This window comes from Blennius ocellaris (assembly GCF_963422515.1).
Source record: "Blennius ocellaris genome assembly, chromosome: 21".
Classification (NCBI taxonomy): domain Eukaryota; kingdom Metazoa; phylum Chordata; class Actinopteri; order Blenniiformes; family Blenniidae; genus Blennius; species Blennius ocellaris.
The window spans coordinates 11,005,084-11,025,438 of record NC_137670.1 but is presented as its reverse complement, the minus strand read 5'-3'; the positions used below and the strand labels follow the sequence as shown (position 1 = coordinate 11,025,438).

The 20,355-nt window shown below is 39.6% G+C and overlaps 7 protein-coding genes across 7 annotated transcripts; 3 read left to right on the top strand and 4 right to left on the bottom strand.

Moving 5' to 3' along the window:
• Window positions 1-314: 314 nt before the first annotated feature.
• Window positions 315-1,254, bottom strand: LOC308145811 (hemoglobin subunit alpha-2-like). Its single transcript, XM_080517384.1, has 3 exons — window positions 1,096-1,254; window positions 733-940; window positions 315-541 (listed from the first exon to the last, which is right to left on the bottom strand). The coding sequence occupies exons 1-3, from the start codon at window positions 1,188-1,190 to the stop codon at window positions 413-415; spliced, it is 432 nt and encodes a 143-aa protein (XP_080373510.1). The 5' UTR covers window positions 1,191-1,254; the 3' UTR covers window positions 315-412.
• A 2,429-nt stretch (window positions 1,255-3,683) lies between these two features.
• LOC308145812 (hemoglobin subunit alpha-2-like) lies at window positions 3,684-4,750 on the bottom strand. Its single transcript, XM_080517385.1, has 3 exons — window positions 4,548-4,750; window positions 4,006-4,213; window positions 3,684-3,887 (listed from the first exon to the last, which is right to left on the bottom strand). The coding sequence occupies exons 1-3, from the start codon at window positions 4,640-4,642 to the stop codon at window positions 3,759-3,761; spliced, it is 432 nt and encodes a 143-aa protein (XP_080373511.1). The 5' UTR covers window positions 4,643-4,750; the 3' UTR covers window positions 3,684-3,758.
• A 2,011-nt stretch (window positions 4,751-6,761) lies between these two features.
• On the top strand, window positions 6,762-7,613 carry LOC308145922 (hemoglobin subunit beta). The gene is made up of 3 exons (XM_080517515.1): window positions 6,762-6,914; window positions 6,997-7,219; window positions 7,386-7,613. The coding sequence occupies exons 1-3, from the start codon at window positions 6,823-6,825 to the stop codon at window positions 7,512-7,514; spliced, it is 444 nt and encodes a 147-aa protein (XP_080373641.1). The 5' UTR covers window positions 6,762-6,822; the 3' UTR covers window positions 7,515-7,613.
• A 2,119-nt stretch (window positions 7,614-9,732) lies between these two features.
• LOC308145981 (hemoglobin subunit beta-1-like) lies at window positions 9,733-10,505 on the bottom strand. Its single transcript, XM_080517597.1, has 3 exons — window positions 10,376-10,505; window positions 10,071-10,293; window positions 9,733-9,921 (listed from the first exon to the last, which is right to left on the bottom strand). The coding sequence occupies exons 1-3, from the start codon at window positions 10,465-10,467 to the stop codon at window positions 9,793-9,795; spliced, it is 444 nt and encodes a 147-aa protein (XP_080373723.1). The 5' UTR covers window positions 10,468-10,505; the 3' UTR covers window positions 9,733-9,792.
• A 1,888-nt stretch (window positions 10,506-12,393) lies between these two features.
• Window positions 12,394-13,154, bottom strand: LOC308145982 (hemoglobin subunit beta-like; the record flags this gene model as incomplete). Its single annotated transcript, XM_080517598.1, has 3 exons — window positions 13,051-13,154; window positions 12,746-12,968; window positions 12,394-12,522 (listed from the first exon to the last, which is right to left on the bottom strand). The coding sequence occupies exons 1-3, from the start codon at window positions 13,140-13,142 to the stop codon at window positions 12,394-12,396; spliced, it is 444 nt and encodes a 147-aa protein (XP_080373724.1). The 5' UTR covers window positions 13,143-13,154.
• A 2,539-nt stretch (window positions 13,155-15,693) lies between these two features.
• LOC308146026 (hemoglobin subunit beta-like) lies at window positions 15,694-16,445 on the top strand. The gene is made up of 3 exons (XM_080517656.1): window positions 15,694-15,786; window positions 15,869-16,091; window positions 16,315-16,445. The coding sequence occupies exons 1-3, from the start codon at window positions 15,695-15,697 to the stop codon at window positions 16,441-16,443; spliced, it is 444 nt and encodes a 147-aa protein (XP_080373782.1). The 5' UTR covers window position 15,694; the 3' UTR covers window positions 16,444-16,445.
• Window positions 16,446-17,638: 1,193 nt separating this feature from the next.
• LOC308146154 (hemoglobin subunit beta-1-like) lies at window positions 17,639-19,263 on the top strand. Its single transcript, XM_080517843.1, has 3 exons — window positions 17,639-18,452; window positions 18,535-18,757; window positions 18,907-19,263. The coding sequence occupies exons 1-3, from the start codon at window positions 18,361-18,363 to the stop codon at window positions 19,033-19,035; spliced, it is 444 nt and encodes a 147-aa protein (XP_080373969.1). The 5' UTR covers window positions 17,639-18,360; the 3' UTR covers window positions 19,036-19,263.
• Window positions 19,264-20,355: the final 1,092 nt, after the last annotated feature.

Here is a 20,355-nt window from a genome sequence, read left to right as displayed (position 1 = left end):
AAAAACAAAACAAAACAAAAAACCGGATATAAATGTTACGTTATGTACATTATTGATCTTGTTTGGCATCCTCATGCAGCTTAAAGAAAAACAATATAAACAACCTAATGTTGATGTTTCCAGGTAAAATTAAGAAATCTTATTTTAAAAAGTTTAGAAATAAAATTATTAAACTTAGCCAACAAAAGCAAGATGAACTGATGTGAATAAAATGATTGAACCATTCATTTTGCAATTTCGATTCAATTTTACCTTCCCACAGTGTTTGGATCCGCTTACACCGACGCATGAAAAGAAACACACAATCAACTCAGTTGTAGGCGGAATGCAGTTTATTGTTCTTTTGTTTTGTTTTTTTCACCACGAGGTAAATGTTTCCGATGTTCCAGACTACATTCCACAATGTGGGCCCTTAACGGTACTTCTCAGAGAGAGCCAGAGCCACGTTGCTCAGGAATTTATCAAAGGCAACGTGGGCCTCAGGGGTGAAGTCATTCGGGAAGGTATTGCCAATCACCACCATAATGCAATGGGCCAGGATCTGCGGACGGAGAGTAAACAAGTTTATAACAGATACCATGGTTTGCAGTGCACACATTATTTTTCTCAATTAGCGCGCTGGCAGAGGATGAACCGAACCGTGCGTAACACTCACATAAAATAATGCCTTTTTTTTTTTTTAACCGGGGATCCTGTCAGTGTTTACAGTGACCACATTGAATAGAGTCTCACCTTGAAGTTGCTCGGGTCCACCCTCAGCTCGAAGGCGTGCAGCTCACTCAGTTTCAGCAGGCCGGCGGTGATGTCGTCGATCTTGCTCACAGCCAGGGTGACTCCACCCATGACCTTCTTTCCGTGGGCCTTCACTGGGGCAGAGTTGGGCTTCAGATCCGTCCAGTGGGAGAAGTAGGTCTTGGTTTGTGGGTACACAACGATCATCCTGTGGAATCAGAAACATAACCATCAATACAACTCCAGTGGCGCAAACGGGACTTTAGCCCTAAAATACTTTCTCGAGTATTTATTATTATTATTATTATTATTATTATTATTCAAATCAAACAAAAATTAATTCAGTTGATGAGTGATACATACCTGCCCAGAGCATCAGCACCAATAGCATCAGCTGATTTGCCAATTTTGCCCCAGAGTGCCTTGATGGCAGCCTTGTCTTTGTCAGTCAAACTCATGTTGGCTTGTGGATTGTGGTGGATCCAGCTTGGCTTCACCTCCTATTTAAGCGCCACGGCGCGCCGTGGTCACACCCACTGCAAAGATGCCAAGCCGCATCCACTGACGCAGATGTTTGCCCTCACTTCTCCTGATAGAAACGTCAGTAGATGGGCACCAGCACCAGATCCAGTATCAGCTGGTCACATCGCGGGTGTTGGTTTGGTGAAAAAACACTCGTTTATGTAATTTACGCACGTGAGCGCGTTTCGTTTTATTGGTTAGTTAACGGAGGTGAAGAAGAGCGCATGCTGAGGTGAAGGGAGGGGGCATCTCAGGTCACACAGATCAGGGTGGGTGTCACCCGGTGAACCATCTGTGACCCACTGAGTGTATTGAAGTCACTGACTCATGATCGAGGAGGTTGGACGCTATAGGACTGAATAACTGAACTTCAAATTCCACTCTGAGCCCAGTGACTTGTGCGTAAAAACTCATTTTAACGTCAGTGAGAAAAACCTTCAAATACACCGGGCTTCATCATAAAACGTTCAGGGTTCCAAACCCCCTCTATCTCCCATATCCACGTTTCCAAGTCTCCGGTGCAAAATAACTGAATGTTCTTTACCTTTCGAACGTGTGAATAATCGATATCTTCACTCGCACAATTTGCGTATTTTTAGATAAGTTTTCGTTGTTCCAGGTTTCTCAGCATTTTTCTGAAGGAAACGTTCCAAACAGGTTTAAAAATGATTTCATGACGCGATTTTAGGTCATGATGAAAATGTTGATCCCTTTTAAAAAGTCAGAACAAAGGATCACTTAAGGACATTGTGGACGACAGTCACATGATTAAATAAATGTAGATTCCGTTTGTTTTTGTTTTTGTTTTTTTATTTTTTGTAAATTAAGTACTTAATTAAGGAAGTAAGAAGTATGTTCATATCGAAAATAAACATTTTCATAAAATAATAATTGTATAAAACAAATAAATAAATAAAACAAATTCCGTGTCAGATATATCTCACGAGGTTCATTAGTGATTGGAATTGTTTAATAAAAATTTTTTTGGCCTCATTAATAAATGTGTTCCTTATCGTTGGGAGGAAATAGTGCTGACAGCCTTAATAAATTCTTCATCAAACCATATGGAGAAGTTGGCCCGGGTGGAGGGGGCACTCCTGCAGATAACACCAGTGTGGCTTCAGAGATAAGTGTGATGGTACCCAGCACTCTCATGCTGCTTGGCAAGCTTTAGAAAAATAATGATAGGTGTATTTATGTTCAACGAGGGTGAACATTCAAGTTAAAAACATTTTAAAAAGATGTCATAAGCAGCTCATATTGCAAATACGTCATCCAAAACTCCCTGATGACAAACGCAATTACACAAAAAGATTAGGAATTATAAATAAGAATATAGCACTTAAAAAAACCAAAGTGCAACTCTCAATTAACACAAAGTGCTTCAAACAACACGTGAAATGTATTAACATTTGCAATGCACTCTCCATCATGCTGAATATTTTTCTTGTAAGAGTTTCCACTGAGGAGGTGCGTTACAAATCTGATCAGGCAGGTAGAGAGAGAGAGCTGTCTGCCTGGGGTCCTCAATAATCAGCTTGCAGGCTGCTGAGAAGAATTGAGCTTCGACCCAGAGGTGGCTGATAGTGTGAGTGAGTGTATGCAGAGTCACACAACGCTGCTCTTGCGACGGTGTGTGTTTCGATCTGTTTGGAGGTGCAGTGGCGATTCTAGCGTATTCTGGAGCCCCGGGCAAAAACTCCCAAAAGACCCCTCCGACAAACATTAAACATATTTGTGAATAACCTGAAACCAACTCAGAACTGAAACCTTAAAAAAAAAAAAAAGTTTTGTTTATTATGAACTTGAAAATTGTGCTCATATCAAAAGCAGCGTTTTAAGGGTTTAAATGAGTAGAATGTAATTACAATGAAAAATACAAATATGTAAAATTATAGAACGTAAGAAATATTTTCAAATAACAAATATGATGGTCACCTCTTCTCTTAAAGTAAATGAAGATGTAATCTAGTTGCTTTTAATGTTATAAAGAAAGATCATAGTGGTAAAGGGCCTGAGCGCATCCCCCCCCCCCCCCCCCCCCCCCCCCCCCACCCATCCCATTGTTTCTGTACTGGAAAATGTTTGTTTGTTTACTGTGTACTGTTTGTATGCTTGTGTTGTAAAAAAATAAAAAATAAATAAATAAACAGAATTTACAAAAACAACCTCACCCCACTCTTAAAGAGTTCACCTCCTTCTAAGCAGGACACAGTTCCTATTCACGATTACCTTGAGGTGAGTAACTCAATGATTGACACCTCAGACATGCAGATCCAGCCAATCATATTAATATGCAAATTTAACTCCCTTATGTGCTTCCTCAAATTTAAAGCCTCCCCCAAACCCTCCGGATCCACACCTGCTCAGAGTTGCACTACCAGCGAGAAATATACCTAGGCATGAAAAGAAAAACACAATCAACTCAGTTATCGACTTCATGCAGTTTATTGTTCATTTTCTCCACAGGTAAACATTTCCTGTGTGACAAACTGCATTGGCTCTTATCGGTACTTCTCAGAGAGAGCCAGAGCCAGGTTGGTCAGGAATTTATCAAAGGCAACGTGGGCCTCAGGGGTGAAGTCATTCGGGAAGGTATTGCCAATCACCACCATAATGCAATGGGCCAGGATCTGCGGACGGACGGTAAACAAGATTACAACAGATATGTTTTCATGGATTGTTTTTTTTGTTTTTTTTAACCGGGGATCCTGTCAGTGTTTACAGTGACCACATTGAATAGAGTCTCACCTTGAAGTTGCTCGGGTCCACCCTCAGCTCGAAGGCGTGCAGCTCACTCAGTTTCAGCAGGCCGGCGGTGATGTCGTCGATCTTGCTCACAGCCAGGGTGACTCCACCCATGATCTTCTTTCCGTGGGCCTTCACTGGGGCAGAGTTGGGCTTCAGATCCGTCCAGTGGGAGAAGTAGGTCTTGGTTTGTGGGTACACAACGATCATCCTGTGGAATCAGAAACATAACCATCAATACAACTCCAGTGGTGCAAACGGTCATACAGAGGCTGAGGTTGTGATTTTACACCGCACCTGGAGGACATTTCAAATGGACGATGGAGAATATTAACCTGCCATATTAACCATTATTATTATTATTATTATTATTATTATTATTATTATTATTATTATTATTATTATTATTATTATTATTATTATTATTATTATTATTATTATTATTATTATTGTTGTTGTTGTTGTTGTTGTTGTTGTTGTTGTTGTTGTTCATCATTATAATCAAATCAAACAAGAAATTAATTCAGTTGATGAGTGATACATACCTGCCCAGAGCATCAGCACCAATAGCATCAGCTGATTTGCCAATTTTGCCCCAGAGTGCCTTGATGGCAGCCTTGTCTTTGTCAGTCAAACTCATGTTGGCTTGTGGATTGTGGTGGATCCAGCTTGGCTTCACCTCCTATTTAAGCGCCACGGCGCGCCGTGTTCACACCCACTGCAAAGATGCCAAGCCGCATCCACTGACGCAGATGTTTGCCCTCACTTCTCCTGATAGAAACGTCAGTAGATGGGCACCAGCACCAGATCCAGTATCAGCTGGTCACATCGCGGGTGTTGGTTTGGTGAAAAAACACTCGTTTATGTAATTTACGCACGTGAGCGCGTTTCGTTTTATTGGTTAGTTAACGGAGGTGAAGAAGAGCGCATGCTGAGGTGAAGGGAGGGGGCATCTCAGGTCACAGGGGTCAGGGTGGGTGTCACCCGGTGAACCATCTGTGACCCACTGAGTGTATTGAAGTCACTGACTCATGATCGAGGAGGTTGGACGCAATATAGGACTGAATAACTGAACTTCAAATTCTACTCTGAACCCAGTGACTTGTGCGTAAAAAATAATTTTAAGGTCAGTAAGAAATACCTTCAAATACACCGGGCTTCCTCATAAAACGTTCAGGGTTTCAAACCCCCTCTATCTCCCATATCCACGTTTCCAAGTCTCCAGTGCAAATAACTGAGTGTTCTTTTCCAACCTTTCAGGTGTGCATAATCGATACAATCACGTGATCATAATCACTCGCACAATTTGCGTATTTAAAAAAAAAAAAATCTTTATAATTACACCCACATTCTTTAAAAGTACAAAGACAGACTTTAAAATTATTTCATTACGCGATTTCACTTATTCACGTTTCTTTTATGAAATCCCTTTCAGAACAAAAGGTCACATAAGGACATTGTGGACGACAGAGCCATAGGAATATGTAGATATAGCTCATATTTTGCAAACAAACAAACAAATAACTGAACCAATACATAAATAAATACATTAAACATAAATACATTTGTCATGCGTAATAAATTATAATAATTCCCGTGTCAGTTGTTTTAGGAAAGACATTGTAATTCGCAGTAATTTGAAGTTATTTAATGTTTTTTGGGGTCTCGTAAATAAATGTGTTTATTTTTTTATTTTTTTATTTATTTTTTTATCGTTGGGAGGAAATAGTGCTGACAGCCTTAATAAATTCTTCATCAAACCATATGGAGAAGTTGGCCCGGGTGGAGGGGGCACTCCTGCAGATAACACCAGTGTGGCTTCAGAGATAAGTGTGATGGTACCCAGCACTCTCATGCTGCTTGGCAAGCTTTAGAAAAAAAAAAAATTACAATATGCACTTATGTCTACTGAGGAAAAATGGCTCCTTGAACTGTTGCATATAAGGATATATATATATATATATAAGGATATATATATATATATATATATATATATATATATATATATATATATATATATATATATATATATATATATATATATAATGTTGTTAAAACGATATCATAAACAGCCTATGCAAAACTTCTTGTGGGCGAATGCAATTACTCAAAAAGATTTTAAACGTTTGCACTTGATAAAAAGATAAGTGCAATGCTCCAAAAACACAAACTGCGTCCACAACATGCATCAAATCTATCAATTTTTGCAACATGCTTAAGACTCATTATGCAGAATTTCCTTGTAGGTTTCTTAAACTGTTAAAACAAAACAAAATCCCAAACACACAATATCTAATTGTGTATTTCACTCAAACTGTGAACCCTTGAATGGACAATTTAACTTTTATAAACAATTATTTATATGGCCTGTAATCAGTCATTGTGACGCTAAAATAAAATAAACCAAATCTGAAATAGAAATATTACACTGCGGGTTATTCTGATTCAAAGTTGTGAATGCATTAGTGTAAATTGTTAGCAAGAATGAGATTTATTTTACATCTCTGACCCTTTCCCAGCGCTTGAAGTTGGATGCACAAGATGATGGAGATGTTTCTAAAATCACCTGCTCTAAATTAGTTTGTTCTTTATGGCATCGCTGAAAATCTGTATAACTATTAAACGAATATAACTAACAACAAAACCTTCCAGAAGCTTCTGGAGAACTCCTCGGTTTATCTGAAAGTCTTCATCTCCAGCCTATCACAGCCCCCCTCTCCTTCAGGGCGGGGGTTGGTGGACACGTTTAAAAAGACTGTGGTGGAGCTGAGGCACTCATCAGGTTTTCTTTTTGAGACTGAACTGAAGAAATAAGCCAACATGGTTGAGTGGACCGACAAGGAGCGCAGCATCATCGCTAGCATCTTTTCCAACTTGGACTATGAAGATATCGGAGCCAAGGCTCTGTCCAGGTACTGATCACACCTCAGGCTCACCTGCACGAGCATCCTGACGTCTTCCTCTGTGTATTCATGTGTCTCTTTTTCCTCCAAGGTGCCTGGTCGTCTACCCATGGACTCAGAGGTATTTCTCCTCTTTCGGAAACCTCTACAACGCCGAGGCCATCCAGGGCAACACCAACATCGCAGCCCACGGAGCGAAGATCCTGCACGGTCTGGACCGCGCTGTGAAGAACATGGACAACATCAAGGCCGCCTACGCTGATCTGAGCGTGCTGCACTCCGAGAAGCTGCACGTGGACCCCGACAACTTCAAGGTGAAGCCTCATCTCATTGCACTTTTTTTCCCCCTTGGACGCAAAAAAAAAAAAAAAAAAAAAAAGAAAACATGACAACGTGCAATCATGACGCAAGCCGACATTCGACCCTTTTTGCAATGCGTTGATCTGACACGCATGTAACGTCTTGTTTCCGTTCCTCCAGCTGCTGTCCGACTGTCTGACCATCGTGATTGCAGCCAAGCTGGGCAGCTCCTTCAGCCCAGAGACCCAGGCCGCCTTCCAGAAGTTCCTGGCCGTGGTGGTGTCTGCTCTGGGAAGGCAGTACCACTAAATCACCAATGCGGACATCACATCTGAAATCTGTAGCTTGATCTGCAGATTTCAGATCTGACCTGTCTCCTTAAAAGAAATAAAAGCTCACCAAAGCAAACTTTTGATACGTGCATTTATTATTTACACGTTTGACAAACGTTAGAGGGGGATGTTGTTAAGCCACAAAAATAAAGTGTGGAATAAAATAAAATTGAGAAATGTCAAATATTTAAATACACAATTAATATTAATCGGTGGAAATTGTGAACATGAATTAATAGAACCAGTGACTTTAACTTCAATGTTTTTTCAACCACATTTAACTTCATTATCCTGTCTACAAACGTGTAGTTTATAGGCCCATTGAGACTTCAATATACTTTCTCATCAATGTATTTCTTCAATTCTCATATCTGACTTTTTGCCTTTATGTTATATGTTACTATAAGTTTACACCTTCTTAATGATATGTTTAATATAACACGATTCATTACATTACGCTTCATTGGCCCATGTGGAACTGGGAGGAAAAAAAAGAATCGAAGATAATGCATTCAATAAAGAACAAGATAGCTCACATTTCAAATGAGCTGACTGCAGGTTCAAAATTTCAGTAGCCGCAGCTATTTCTGTTTGTCTGGTAATTCTACTGTGAAAGTGTTAAGATTAGACCTCCCAAAAAGAGACTTTACCACATTTAATTTCAACGCGGTTAAAATATGACCATTCAATGAAACTCATTTAAAAAATACATGTTTCATCCAACCTGTATGACAAACGTTCAGTAATTTATTTGAGTGACACTCAGGGCGCGTGTGTCTGAGTTGTGCGCACTTTATTTGCGTTTTACACGTGGTTGGTTCAGGAGTTGTCGCTCCGGACTTTTGGGCATTTTCTGCCACGGCAATTTCCCACGACACCGTGTGAAAATGTACTTTAAATGACTTTTTGATGTATTATATATTCAAGCACATCTTTGGTGTTTTGTTCTTATATATTTTTTTAAAGATGCATTTATCTTATTATTAGTCATTGTCGTCGTAGTTGTGCACGAACCCTGTTTAGGTTTCACTTAGAAGCTTTGAGAGTAAAAAAAAAAAGAGGTTTTGAGAGCGTGAAGTTATATTTCATGTCATAAGTTCTGACTTGTCTATCAGAGATAATAGAATTTAAAACATTTCAACATTTAGCGGAACAGTTTAAAGTTCTGTTTACATATGTAAATATTTAATGCAAAATGTTCAAATAATATCTGGTTTAGTGTATTTCTCATTTACCCTTGAAACTCTTGTTGCTTAGAGCTTTGACCTGCAGTTCGTGACTTCATCAGAGTATTGTCTATTAATTTAACTTTGAGTGACACTTTTAGATCTTATTAGAACAAGTAGAATACAGACAATTATTAATGTTAGTGAAACACCCGAATAAGTCAGATTCCTGAGTTTTGTTTTAGATCCCCAAATCCAACGCATGCGTTCGTTAAAAGCAAGCGCGATAAGGTTCTTGTAGCGCCCCCTGTTGGATGCAATGAGCAGTTACATCGCCCTCAGTATTGTGTCGAGGGAGATAAACGTAAATTTGGAATGTTTTTTGCTCTGGACTGTTTTCAGTGGGAAAGGCCGAATGTAGCAAAACATCACTGTTGTCTGTTGTGTTTTTAAATATTAAACTGCGTTTTTATTTTAATCAGGAGGAGCATTTTTAATCCTGGGTTCATCTTCACTTTGACTATTCTGAACAGCTGTATATCATATATGAAATTGGATAGAAATTGTACAATCTTCTTTTCATAGTTTGGTCTTATTGACTCATCAAGGTTGGATTGTTGTAAAAGATAATACAATTTTGTTAGTGTTGATTTTGTATTAAATTGAGGTTTGTGGATTTCAGTCGAGTCCTCTGTCCTTAGGTGACATTGTGGTTCACTTTTAAAAACTCAAATGCATATTTGGGAGGGTCTTATCTGTGTTCCAGCTGCAATACCAGATAGTCTGAGCATGAGGATTTCAAATATATAGCCGACTTCACCATCAGCTGACTCCATGTTGTATTTTGATAAGATGAGCACAACAATAGGGGTAAAAGTTACTGTAACTTTACTGTGTACACAGTAAACAATGTCAAGTCTTGACTGCCATTTTCTAGCTGAGGTTTGAACTCTGCCTTTTCCTTCCCAGACCAAGTTTGTACAAGTTGATGTGGACACTTTAAACGTTGCTTTAGAGGACATTTATTTCTCCACCAGACAATGCAGGTCAACAGACATCAGATTTTGTTCTACGGCCCAGGTTGGGCATTTAGTGGTACTGCCTTCCCAGAGCAGACACCACCACAGCCAGGAACTTCTGGAAGGCGGCCTGGATCTCTCCGGTGAAGTCCTGGCCCATCTTGGCGGCAATGACGATGGTCAGACAGTCGGACAGCAGCTGGAAGAAAAGAAACAAGACATTACATATAATTCTTGATAATGTGCACAAACTTCCCATTGGGTATCAGTGCTGTCATGTTGCCAAATACTTTGATTGGCAATGATCACGTGTCTTCATTTGAATTGAAAGAGAAGTTGGCTTCATACCTTGAAGTTGTCGGGGTCCACGTGCAGCGTCTCGGAGTGCAGCACGCTCAGCTCGGCGTAAACCTCCTTGATGTTGTCCATGTTCTTCACAGCGCGGTCCAGACCGTGCAGGATCTTCACTCCGTGGGCTGCGATGGCAGGGTTTGTCTTGATGGCCTCGGCGTTGTAGAGGTTTCCAAAACCACCGAAGTACCTCTGAGTCCATGGGTAGACGACCAGGCACCTTGGAGGAAAGAGAGACACATGAATACACAGAGGAAGACGTCAGGATGCTCATGCAGGAGAGCCTGAGGTGTGATCAGTACCTGGACAGAGCCTTGGCTCCGATATCTTCATAGTCCAAGTTGGAAAAGATGCTAGCGATGATGCTGCGCTCCTGGTCACTCCAGTCAACCATGTTGGCTCTTGATTTCTCTGTTCAGACTTGAAAGAAAAGACTGAATAGAGTTGAGTCTGGACCCCAACTCTATTTAAGCACTGCTGAGACCACCCACGCCCTGACAGAAAGGCAATTGTGATAGGCTGAAGATGAAGCTATTGAGATAACATTCAGTCTTCTCTAGAAGTTTCTGGCATGTTCTACTGTTTGTTTTAGTCAATGTTCGTAAATCACAGGAATAAGCCAATATTTATTCGATCAAATAGTACAATGTGTTAAAATAATAATAATAATAATAATAATAATAATAATAATAATAATAATAATAATAATAATAATAATAATAATAATAATAATAATAAAAATAGTAGGGAGTGGAGAATTAATGGTTTGAACAAGCAGTGTTAATATATATAACCTTTCAAAAATATGCTTTTAATTATTGATATTTATGGCACTTCTGCATGAATAATATATTACAAAACAGGACCTTGTGTTCAATAGCATGGAGGACAGTTTATCTTTACATAAATCCAGAGAGAAGTGAATTAGAAGAGTATAAAATATGTGGGACTATAATGTTTTTTGAATATGTGTAATTGCACATGAAGTCATTACACTGCTGACATTTTCTAAAGTGGCACCTCTGGAGTGTGGTGTTTTAATGAATGACCTATAAAGGTTTGAAGTAATCCTTTCTTCATGCACACACTAAATCGAGACACGGTCATATTGCAATCCTCATAAATTATTGAAGATATTTATTGAAGATAATGCACAGATCTGAAATGAATGAAATTTTATAGAAATTGTACAATCTTCTTTTCATAGTTTGGCCTTATTGACTCATCAAGGTTGGATTGTTGTAAAAGATAATACAATTTTGTTAGTGTTGATTTTGTATTAAATTGAGGTTTGTGGATTTCAGTCACGGGTCCTCTGTCCTTAGGCCACATTGTGGTTCACTTTTAAAAACTCAAATGCATATTTGGGAGGGTCTTATCTGTGTTCCAGCTGCAGAATCAGATAGTCTGAGCATGAGGAGTCCTCCCACGGAAAGAGGATTTCAAATATATAGCCAACTTCACCATCAGCTGACTCCATGTTGTATTTTGATAAGATGAGCACAACAATAGGGGTAAAAGTTACTGTAACTTGACTGTGTACACAGTAAACAATGTCAAGTCTTCACTACCATTTTCTAGCTGAGGTTTGACCTCTGCCTTTTCCTTCCCAGACCAAGTTTGTACAAGTTGATGTGGACACTTTAAACGTTGCTTTAGAGCAGTCTTTTTCAACCACTGTGCCGCGGCACACTGGTGTTCCGCGAGATATAGTCAGGTGTGCCATGGGAAATTATCCAATTTCACATTTCTTTCTAAAAAAACATTTGCTCTCACAGCCGCTGTCAGCTGTGAGAGCAGTGTGTTGAAAAGTAATCATGTATAAATACTCTTCGCCAATAGATGGCAGCACAGAACGTTGCTGGTGAAATCGAAACTTAACAGACGTCAGTCTGGTTAATCTCCACCACCTGCGGCTGCTACCATCTTGTATCAAAGTACTGTGTCAGTGGCAGTGATGGAGAAGTTTTTGAAAAGGAAGAATGCTAACCAGGATTTCAGCTCTGTGTTCATCCAAACAGGCCAGGTATCACACTGAGTAAAAAAATTTTTTAAAAATTGGGAAATACTTTTTTCTGTACTTATTTGATTCCTGTTGATAAAGCATTGTTGTCAATGACTTTATATTGTTAATATAGGCTACAGAGTTTCAAATTTTAACATTTTCGGGTGGTGGGGTGCCTCGAGATTTTTCCAAAGAATAAAGTGTGCCTTGGCTCAAAAAAGGTTGAAAAAAACTGCTTTAGAGGAACTTTATTTCTCCACCAGACAATGCTGGTCAACAGACATCAGACTTTGTTCCACGGCCCAGGTTGGGCATTTAGTGGTACTGCATTCCCAGAGCAGACACCACCACAGCCAGGAACTTCTGGAAGGCGCCCTGGATGTCGGCGGTGAAGTCCTGGCCCATCTTGGCGGCAATGACGATGGTCAGACAGTCGGACAGCAGCTGGAGGAACAGAAACAAGACATTATTATGTGAAGCACTTTGGCTTCAGCCACAGCTGTTTTGTAGTGCTTTATAAATAAAGGTGACTTGACTTGACATTACATATAGTTCTTGACGCTGTGCACAAAGTTCCCATTGGGTATCAGTACTGTCATTTTCCCAAAAACCTTTTGGTCGGGATCACGTGTCTTCATTTCAATTGAAAGAGAAGTTGGCTTCCTACCTTGAAGTTGTCGGGGTCCACGTGCAGCTTCTCGGAGTGCAGCACGCTCAGCTCGGCGTAAACCTCCTTGATGTTGTCCATGTTCTTCACAGCGCGGTCCAGACCGTGCAGGATCTTCACTCCGTGGGCTGCGATGGCAGGGTTTGTCTTGATGGCCTCAGCGTTGTAGAGGTTTCCGAAAGCACCGAAGTACCTCTGAGTCCATGGGTAGACGACCAGGCACCTTGGAGGAAAGAGAGACACATGAATACACAGAGGAAGACGTCAGGATGCTCATGCAGGTGAGCCTGAGGTGTGATCAGTACCTGGACAGAGCCTTGGCTCCGATATCGTCATAGTCCAAGGTGGCAAAGATGTTAGCGATGATGCTGCGCTCCTGGTCACTCCAGTCAACCATGTTGGCTCTTGATTTCTCTGTTCAGACTTGAAAGAAAAGACTGAATAGAATCGAGTCTGGACCCCAACTCTATTTAAGCACTGCTGAGACCACCCACGCCCTGACAGAAAGGCTATTGTGATACGCTGAAGATGAAGCCATTGAGATAACATTCAGTCTTCTCTAGAAGTTTCTGGAATGTTCCATTGTTTGTTTTAGTCAATGTTCGTAAATCACAGAAATAAGCCAATATTTATTCGATCAAGTAGTATAATGTGTTAAAATAATAATAATAATAATAATAATAATAATAATAATAATAATAATAATAATAATAATAATAATAATAATAATAATAATAATAATAATAGGGAGTGGAGAATTAATAGTTTGAACAAACAGTGTTAATATATATAACCTTTCAAAAATATACTTTCAATTATTGATATTTATGGCACTTCAGCAAGAACAATACAAAACAGGACCTTGTGCTCAATAGCATGGAGGACAGTTTATTTTTACATAAATCCAGAGAGAAGTGAATTAGAAGAGTATGAAATATGTGGGACAATAATGTTTTTTCAATATGTGTAATTGCACATGAAGTCATTACACTGCTGACATTTTCTAAAGTGGCATCTCTGGAGTGTGGTGTTTTAATGAATGACCTATAAAGGTTTGAAGTAATCCTTTCTTCATGCACACTAAATCAAGACATGGTCATTTTGTAATCCTTATAAATTAATGAAGATATTTATTGAAGACAATGCACAGATCTGAACTCAATGACTGAGAAATATTTGACAACTTTTGAAAGAAATTAACAAAAAATATACCACCTGCTTCAAATGTAAACAAATATAATAAAATGCTTCACTTTTAATTATTTTGTGTATTAATATGAAATGTTGGAGCATAGTCAAGTTGGCCCAGTGGCCATTAAGAATTTCAGCTTCTCCTGCAACTGTTATCTATGAAGCCACACAACTGTTATCAGTGCAGAACAAGTGTCTGTTGTGTTACTTTTGTGTGGTTGGATTTCGTAAAAAAAAAAAAAACCTCCTTCATTTAAATCAACCCGAAGATATGAAGATCCCTGAGCCTTTCTTTTAAAATGTGCAAACAAACAGCTGGGAAATATCAAAAATGTTCAAGAATAGATTAATGAGGGATACAGTTTATCTATGTGTCACACTTAATGTATGAGTACTACATGTAAATAGTCACAAGAAATGCAACTAGTCACAAATGATCTCTTCTTTTCTTTTCTTTTCTTTTCTTTTCTTTTCTTTTCTTTTCTTTTCTTTTCTTTTCTTTTCTTTTCTTGGAAAGTCTGCTGTAACAAGATGCAATTAACGTCAAAGTCCATCCACTTGTATTAAAAGATCTAAAGGCAACTATTCATACTGAATCCTTTGTTTCAAGTTATTATACATTTTGTTGCATGACTTCGCTATAGTCGCCTATTGTTCAGTGAATTTTATGCGCTCAAAAAATAGAAACACGCTGCTGCTCCTGCACATAACAACAATGTGGTTTTGTAGATAAGACTTACAGTAGGAAACACTCACCAGTTTTAGGCAGATGTAAAAACAATTCATTGCCTTAGGAATGAAATCAGATGAGCTTCATATATATGTCATTAAAATATCATTATATATATATATATATATATATATATATATATATATATATATATATGTGGATGACCTGAAGCCTTTATTTATGCTTTCAAACTATTTTCCGACAAAACTCGTGTATTGTGGAGGCTATCGCCATGCGCAATATGGCACAGGTTGTGATAACAGTGAATTTATTTTACCCTATTTATTCATATATTTGTAGTTGAGAGAAATATTTTATCTCTTATATACAAGTAAACTATGTACAATGATTAGTAGAGCAGTAAAACACATTTTAATCGCATGGTAATTATCTCCGTCAGTCATAAATGGGATTTCTGTCTGCAGTAGGTTGTGCGTAATGTGTCCAAGGTTGACAACGTGTCACCGTCTCGCTGACCATCAAATACGTTCAATGCGAAATATTTGAGGCTGCATTAGGCTATGAATGTGGGTGATTCTTACTGTATCTAAACAATATATGAAGAGTTTCACACATTGCATTGCCGAAGAAGTGCCGGAGATTGCCGGCATATATACACTTATATATATATATATATATATATATATATGAACGTACGTTGAGCGAGACTGAATCTGCAAAACAACTTCTTTTTTTTATTCCGTCAGGAGCACAATACTTAGACTCATTGTCTTTTCTCCTGCAAACCCCAAAAACCCGCTCCATGCAACCGCTTTTTTCAAGTTTGAGCACCAAAAATCTGAAAACTCTTTGTTTAAATCGCCTAAAGTATCAAACAAAGAGTAGAACATTCCAGAAACCTCTAGAGAAGACTGAATGTTATCTCAATAGCTTCATCTTCAGCCTATCACAATAGCCTTTCTGTCAGGGCGTGGGTGGTCTCAGCAGTGCTTAAATAGAGTTGGGGTCCAGACTCGATTCTATTCAGTCTTTTCTTTCAAGTCTGAACAGAGAAATCAAGAGCCAACATGGTTGACTGGAGTGACCAGGAGCGCAGCATCATCGCCAACATCTTTGCCACCTTGGACTATGACGATATCGGAGCCAAGGCTCTGTCCAGGTACTGATCACACCTCAGGCTCATCTGCATGAGCATCCTGACGTCTTCCTCTGTGTATTCATGTGTCTCTCTTTCCTCCAAGGTGCCTGGTCGTCTACCCATGGACTCAGAGGTACTTCGGTGCTTTCGGAAACCTCTACAACGCTGAGGCCATCAAGACAAACCCTGCCATCGCAGCCCACGGAGTGAAGATCCTGCACGGTCTGGACCGCGCTGTGAAGAACATGGACAACATCAAGGAGGTTTACGCCGAGCTGAGCGTGCTGCACTCTGAGAAGCTGCACGTGGACCCCGACAACTTCAAGGTATGAAGCCAACTTCTCTTTCAATTGAAATGAAGACACATGATCCCTACCAAAAGGTTTTTGGGAAAATGACAGCACTGATACCCAATGGGAACTTTGTGCACAGCGTCAAGAACTATATGTAATGTCAAGTCAAGTCAGCTTTATTTATAAAGCACTACAAAGCAGCTGTGGCTGAAGCCAAAGTGCTTCACATAATAATGTCTTGTTTCTGTTCCTCCAGCTGCTGTCCGACTGTCTGACCATCGTCATTGCCGCCAAGATGGGCCAGGACTTCACCGCAGACATCCAGGGCGCCTTCCAGAAGTTCCTGGCTGTGGTGGTGTCTGCTCTGGGAATGCAGTACCACTAAATGCCCAACCTGGGCCGTGGAACAAAGTCTGATGTCTTTTGATCTGCATTGTCTGGTGGAGAAATAAAGTTCCTCTAAAGCAGTTTTTTTCAACCTTTTTTTGAGCCAAGGCACACTTTTTTCTTTGGAAAAATCTCGAGGCACCCCACCACCTGAAAATGTTAAAATTTGAAACTCTGTAGCCTATATTAAGAATATAAAGTCATTGACATCAATGCTTTATCAACAGGAATCAAATAAATACAGAAAAAAGTATTTCCCAATTTTTTTTTTTAAAATTTTTACTCAGTGTGATACCTGGCCTGTTTGGATGAACACAGAGCTGAAATCCTGGTTAGCATTCTTCCTTTTCAAAAACTTCTCCATCACTGCCACTGACACGTTACTTTGATACAAGATGGTAGCAGCCGCAGGTGGTGGAGATTAACCAGACTGACGTCTGTTAAGTTTCAATTTCACCGGCAACGTTCTGTGCTGCCATCTATTGGCGAAGAGTATTTATACATGATTACTTTTCAACACACTGCTCTCACAGCTGACAGCGGCTGTGAGAGCAAATGTTTTTTTAGAAAAAAATGTGAAATTGGATAATTTCCCATGGCACACCTGACTATATCTCGCGGAACACCAGTGTGCCGCGGCACAGTGGTTGAAAAAGACTGCTCTAAAGCAACGTTTAAAGTGTCCACATCAACTTGTACAAACTTGGTCTGGGAAGGAAAAGGCAGAGGTCAAACCTCAGCTAGAAAATGGTAGTGAAGACTTGACATTGTTTACTGTGTACACAGTCAAGTTACAGTAACTTTTACCCCTATTGTTGTGCTCATCTTATCAAAATACAACATGGAGTCAGCTGATGGTGAAGTTGGCTATATATTTGAAATCCTCTTTCCGTGGGAGGACTCCTCATGCTCAGACTATCTGATTCTGCAGCTGGAACACAGATAAGACCCTCCCAAATATGCATTTGAGTTTTTAAAAGTGAACCACAATGTGGCCTAAGGACAGAGGACCCGTGACTGAAATCCACAAACCTCAATTTAATACAAAATCAACACTAACAAAATTGTATTACCTTTTACAACAATCCAACCTTGATGAGTCAATAAGACCAAACTATGAAAAGAAGATTGTACAATTTCTATCCAATTTCATTGATTTCAGATCTGTGCATTATCTTTAATAAATATCTTCAATAATTTATGAGGATTGCAATATGACCGTGTCTCGATTTAGTGTGTGCATGAAGAAAGGATTACTTCAAACCTTTATAGGTCATTCATTAAAACACCACACTCCAGAGATGCCACTTTAGAAAATTTCAGCAGTGTAATGACTTCATGTGCAATTACACATATTCAAAAAACATTATAGTCCCACATATTTCATACTCTTCTAATTCACTTCTCTCTGGATTTATGTAAAGATAAACTGTCCTCCATGCTATTGAACACTAGGTCCTGTTTTGTAATATATTATTCATGCAGAAGTGCCATAAATATCAATAATTAAAAGTATATTTTTGAAAGGTTATATATATTAACACTGTTTGTTCAAACCATTAATTCTCCACTCCCAATAATAATAATAATAATAATAATGATAATAATAATAATAATAATAATAATAATAATAATTATTATTATTATTATTATTTTAACACATTATACTATTTGATCGAATAAATATTGGCTTATTCCTGTGATTTACAAACATTGACTAAAACAAACAGTAGAACATGCCAGAAACTTCTAGAGAAGACTGAATGTTATCTCAATAGCTTCATCTTCAGCCTATCACAATTGCCTTTCTGTCAGGGCGTGGGTGGTCTCAGCAGTGCTTAAATAGAGTTGGGGTCCAGACTCGACTCTATTCAGTCTTTTCTTTCGAGTCTGAGCAGAAAAATCAAGAGCCAACATGGTTGACTGGAGTGACCAGGAGCGCAGCATCATCGCTGACATCTTTGCCACCTTGGACTATGAAGATATTGGATCCAAGGCTCTGTCCAGGTACTGATCACACCTCAGGCTCATCTGCATGAGCATCCTGACGTCTTCCTCTGTGTATTCATGTGTCTCTCTTTCCTCCAAGGTGCCTGGTCGTCTACCCATGGACTCAGAGGTACTTCGGTGGTTTCGGAAACCTCTACAACGCCGAGGCCATCAAGACAAACCCTGCCATCGCAGCCCACGGAGTGAAGATCCTGCACGGTCTGGACCGCGCTGTGAAGAACATGGACAACATCAAGGAGGTTTACGCCGAGCTGAGCGTGCTGCACTCCGAGAAGCTGCACGTGGACCCCGACAACTTCAAGGTATGAAGCCAACTTCTCTTTCAATTCAAATGAAGACACGTGATCATTGCCAATCAAAGTATTTGGCAACATGACAGCACTGATACCCAATGGGAAGTTTGTGCACATTATCAAGAATTATACGTAATGTCGTGTTTCTGTTCCTCCAGCTGCTGTCCGACTGTCTGACCATCGTCATTGCCGCCAAGATGGGCCAGGACTTCACCGGAGAGATCCAGGCCGCCTTCCAGAAGTTCCTGGCTGTGGTGGTGTCTGCTCTGGGAAGGCAGTACCACTAAATGCCCAACCTGGGCACCAGAGGGAGATCTGATGTCTGTAGAGCTGAGAAGAAATATTTGTCATTCTGATTTCTTTATTAAAGCTCCACTGATGCAAAGTTCACATTCTGTTCTGTATATTCAATTACACAGACACTTGTTAAATAGGTTGTTTTGATGAATACATCAACATTTTTGGTTGTACCAATGTTCGAAATGTACAAAGTAAAATGTAAAAAGATTCTTCAAAGTGCAGATACTGTAAAAATATCAAAACACAATGTCCCGACTGCTCAATAGAAGAACAAAAACACAAACATCTGATTAATTTTGAGGAGGGCTGGTGGTTCAGGGGGGCTGGGGGGCCTCCAGCCTTGCCCTCAGGACAGAACAGAATGTACCTTTAAATGTACTTTGTACTCACTAAGTTATTTCCACTGACATTAAGCACTACTTTAGGTTTCACATATTAGCCAAACTAAGAACACTCTGGCCCCTAAACATCATAATCCCAAGTACAAAAAACAATATTTGAGATTCTGAGATAATTATGTCCTATATATTTAGCTGCTGTTTGCTGGAGGGGAGATCATTTATTGTCAAAAGACATTCAATTATGAAATAGTCGATTGTGATGTAGTCAAACTAAGCACAGGACAAAGTACTCTATTGTATTCTATTGTATGATCAAGACATACACATTTTATTTTCGAAACCTTTATTTGTGTTCATGCGATAAACTGAAGCAATGAGACTCCTTTAAACCTCCCTGCATGAACTTGAACACAACTTATCAGGAACTGCAGCTCAACAGCAGATAAGAACAAAAACCTCCCATGAGATGCAGTTTGAAAACTGGAGCTCAAAGTAATTTTCAGCTGAAGCATAACCCAGACTGGTGTAACTGCCTGTTGAATCCTGCAGGTGATCGTATGTAGCTGCCCCTTGATCTCACTGGCTCCTGAGGATCCAATGTGTGAATTGAGAGATGACCAGCTCAACCAACTGAGCCATAGCTGCCCTGCATAAACACAGGGTACACACTGTCACATCCACATCAACAGGCCATTCGGTCACCTGTTTGCCTCAAACGCATGTTTGTGGATTGTAGAAGGGAGCTAGAGTGAGCTGGAGAACACCACCACACAGAGAGAGAGAGCATGCAAACCCAGTACAGAGAGACTCCCAAGCACTGAACTCAACGTGGTTACCTTCTTGAGGTAAGGCCTGAATGCTAAACCCTTTTCAAAGTAGGAATCTGTAAAGTTTTACTCTGAACGTACATTGAGCATCACAACTTGTCCATTTAAACCACAGTGTGTTTTATTCTGCGCTATTTTC

Coding starts and splice junctions, on each gene's coding strand:
- LOC308146026 (XM_080517656.1), top strand. CDS start 15,695: ATGGTTGACTGGAGTGACCAGGAGCGCAGCATCATCGCCAACATCTTT. Junction 15,787..15,868: donor GGAGCCAAGGCTCTGTCCAG/GTACTGATCACA, acceptor CTTTCCTCCAAG/GTGCCTGGTCGTCTACCCAT. Junction 16,092..16,314: donor TGGACCCCGACAACTTCAAG/GTATGAAGCCAA, acceptor CTGTTCCTCCAG/CTGCTGTCCGACTGTCTGAC.
- LOC308145981 (XM_080517597.1), bottom strand. CDS start 10,467: ATGGTTGACTGGAGTGACCAGGAGCGCAGCATCATCGCTAGCATCTTT. Junction 10,294..10,375: donor GGAGCCAAGGCTCTGTCCAG/GTACTGATCACA, acceptor CTTTCCTCCAAG/GTGCCTGGTCGTCTACCCAT. Junction 9,922..10,070: donor TGGACCCCGACAACTTCAAG/GTATGAAGCCAA, acceptor CTTTTCTTCCAG/CTGCTGTCCGACTGTCTGAC.
- LOC308145922 (XM_080517515.1), top strand. CDS start 6,823: ATGGTTGAGTGGACCGACAAGGAGCGCAGCATCATCGCTAGCATCTTT. Junction 6,915..6,996: donor GGAGCCAAGGCTCTGTCCAG/GTACTGATCACA, acceptor TTTTCCTCCAAG/GTGCCTGGTCGTCTACCCAT. Junction 7,220..7,385: donor TGGACCCCGACAACTTCAAG/GTGAAGCCTCAT, acceptor CCGTTCCTCCAG/CTGCTGTCCGACTGTCTGAC.
- LOC308146154 (XM_080517843.1), top strand. CDS start 18,361: ATGGTTGACTGGAGTGACCAGGAGCGCAGCATCATCGCTGACATCTTT. Junction 18,453..18,534: donor GGATCCAAGGCTCTGTCCAG/GTACTGATCACA, acceptor CTTTCCTCCAAG/GTGCCTGGTCGTCTACCCAT. Junction 18,758..18,906: donor TGGACCCCGACAACTTCAAG/GTATGAAGCCAA, acceptor CTGTTCCTCCAG/CTGCTGTCCGACTGTCTGAC.
- LOC308145812 (XM_080517385.1), bottom strand. CDS start 4,642: ATGAGTTTGACTGACAAAGACAAGGCTGCCATCAAGGCACTCTGGGGC. Junction 4,214..4,547: donor GGTGCTGATGCTCTGGGCAG/GTATGTATCACT, acceptor CTGATTCCACAG/GATGATCGTTGTGTACCCAC. Junction 3,888..4,005: donor TGGACCCGAGCAACTTCAAG/GTGAGACTCTAT, acceptor GTCCGTCCGCAG/ATCCTGGCCCATTGCATTAT.
- LOC308145811 (XM_080517384.1), bottom strand. CDS start 1,190: ATGAGTTTGACTGACAAAGACAAGGCTGCCATCAAGGCACTCTGGGGC. Junction 941..1,095: donor GGTGCTGATGCTCTGGGCAG/GTATGTATCACT, acceptor CTGATTCCACAG/GATGATCGTTGTGTACCCAC. Junction 542..732: donor TGGACCCGAGCAACTTCAAG/GTGAGACTCTAT, acceptor CTCCGTCCGCAG/ATCCTGGCCCATTGCATTAT.